This window comes from Sitodiplosis mosellana, unplaced genomic scaffold (genome assembly GCF_009176505.1).
Source record: "Sitodiplosis mosellana isolate CC-2019 unplaced genomic scaffold, AAFC_SMos_1.0 Smas_scaffold_4262, whole genome shotgun sequence".
Taxonomy (NCBI): Eukaryota; Metazoa; Arthropoda; class Insecta; order Diptera; family Cecidomyiidae; genus Sitodiplosis; species Sitodiplosis mosellana.
The window spans coordinates 1-2642 of NW_022599504.1; the positions used below are offsets into that span (position 1 = coordinate 1).

A 2642-nucleotide genomic window follows, 5' to 3' on the forward strand; every position below is an offset into this window, starting at 1 on the left:
TTGCGAAACGTATGCAATTGTTCCGGTTGTATTGACACGACCCGATAGACGGTCCATTTCGCCCAAGAATGCGGAAATGATCGAACTTTTTCCTGATCCAACTGTACCAACAATAGCAACCAAACTGCCATTCTTCACTTGCAAATTGATATCCTTCAGACATGGTTCGTCGTTTCCCCAGCTGAATGTTCCATTCTCAATTGAAAGAGGTGTTTCTATGGTCATAATTCCAGTAATAAACAAATTGGTTTGATTTAAAACAATTTTGTAGTTAGAAATTAATTCTTAATAATATGGTCCATACCGTCAGACGGGTCATGTGATACATTATGTGGATCCAATTCTTCGCTGTTCATAAATTTGTTGATTCTCTTCAAAGAAACACTAGCCTATATTTTAGATACGTTAGAATAGATTTGTGATAATGCATAAAAAGATAAAGTAAATCACATCTATATATACGTTACCTGGACCAAGTATGCAATCATCATTGGCAACACACTCAATGGGATCCGCATAATATCGAACAATGCAATACAAACGAATGCTCTTTCAGCAGTCAAAACATGATCTTCTCCAGTTAATACGTACGTAACGAATGTGACAAGTGACACCTTTTGTTGGATTTATAATTCATAAAGAGGATGATTTGAAAATTCATTTCACAAAATTATTTTATTGCAATCTGCTTAGCATTGAATGTTTTAAATCCAAATCATGTTCGAAAAAAGGACTCGCAAAAGTAGAAGAAAGTAAAATTACGCATACCAAAAATGGAGCACAAGTCCAAATGAATGATGTTCCTGAATTCAAATAAGCGATTTTTTTCAGAACCTTGAGTTCCTTTCCACGGATTTTTTGCACTTGCTCCCCGAAGCTTGGCTCCCAAGCATACATTTTAAGTACTTTCATTCCACTGAGAATTTCATTCATCATTTTGACACGCTCGTCTTTGTTTTTCATTTGGCGCATTTCAAGATTCAGTATGTTTTTGCTAATGATTCCATTCAGTGGGATTAAAATGATCATAACGGCCAAACCTGATTGGAAATGAATTGATATCATGAAGATGTTTTGTTTAAACCAAAGGGACGACACGTTTTGACGAAGTCTACGGCGAACTCATGAACTATCGAAAAGTCAATACAAAATGATACGAGAGTTCGTGGCGCTGCGAGCGCTCAAATGATGTTTGCACTGAAGTGTCGTCAGCTTGGTTTAAACTTTCAAAGTTCTACAGCTTACCGGCCAAAACAGAAGGCCCGAGCAAATCCCATAAGAAATAAATCGCCAATCCGATTATAATTGGTTCTGACCAAAGCATACTAATATAAGGAGCAATATCCATGAACCGTTGCGCATCGACAGCCATTAAGTTTACAATTTCACCGACCGTGGATTCTTTTGTGGCAGTGTTCGATAGACGAAGGGCCTTTTTGTAGATTGCTCCAACCAATACGGTACGAATACGCAAGCCAATAAAATACATACGTTGGTGATATTGGGAAAGGAACAAAGTCTGTGTGCTGGCCACAATGAATAAGAGCACGGCATAGAAAATACCATGCCATAATGGATCTTGGTCTGGATTTGTTATATAAGTAACGGTTTCAGTTCCATTTGCACTGTATGCTTGTTTTATTGTTGATTTATCAACAAAATTAATGATGGCACGAAGCAATTGTGGTAATACAAAGATTAAAAGATCTTGAATCAACTTCAGAATGGCACCAAACAAATATGCTGATCCAAATGCCATACAAATGGGCAGCAAAATGGAGGCGGTACGTTTTTTCTTTTGTTTGTGATTTATTGTTGGTGTATTCGTACTCGATGTATTGTCACTGAAGCTATTCTTGCTATGAAAAATGAATGAATAATAATTATTGGAAATCGACTAGGGGCATTTCTCACGAAAAGAATGAATGAATTCTTATAAATTTTGAAAAATTTCTTCCGTTCGGTCCGATTCGATCAATTTTTATCTATTCGTGTAAATAAATGTTCATTTACACTGAACTTGTGTTCTGGAAATGGGTTTTGGTGGATCTCAAGGATCGTTCAGAACTGCTCCCGGTTCTGGAAGTGGATCTTCAGGACAGGCCAGGGCATTGTCAAACCGGATCTGGTCCATCCTGAGGATCCACCAAAACCCACTTCCAGAATCGGAAGCAGTTCTGAACGATCCTTGAGATCCACTGAAACCTACTTCCAGAACACTTTTATTCAAGCAATATCGTCATTTCAGTACATTTTCTTACAATTTCAATAAAAAAGAAGAAATAATAGACATTTTTGCACATTTGCTCCAATTTTTTTTGTGAGAAATGCCCCTAGGAAATCGATGAATAAAATTTGATACGCGAAAATCTATATTTCAACTACTTACAGATTATAACCGGAAGCCTTGGCAACAGCTCGATCCCAGTATTTCAAGAAGAATGGCATCAATTCCTTTGACGAATCTTCTGGATTGATGTCCCACAAATCGCTCTCCTCAAGTGGTTTGCGATATCCTTTCCATGTCAACGGGTCAAACCAAGTGTACACAAGTCGTGACAGGAAACTAGCTCCCAGTTCTGGATATGGCTTATCCGATTTCGGATATTTGGTTTGACGCGGTTCGCGATCAGCATAGCAGT

General features: G+C 37.8%; 1 protein-coding gene across 1 annotated transcript; it reads right to left on the reverse strand.

The window, feature by feature from the left end:
* Positions 1 to 5: 5 nt before the first annotated feature.
* On the reverse strand, positions 6 to 2636 carry LOC129572136 (ATP-binding cassette sub-family C member 3-like; the record flags this gene model as incomplete). Its single annotated transcript, XM_055452056.1, has 6 exons — positions 2390 to 2636; positions 1246 to 1859; positions 769 to 1040; positions 468 to 614; positions 305 to 389; positions 6 to 215 (listed from the first exon to the last, which is right to left on the reverse strand). Coding segments are annotated over exons 1-6 (1387 nt in total), but the record flags the coding sequence as incomplete, so codon positions are not given.
* Positions 2637 to 2642: the final 6 nt, after the last annotated feature.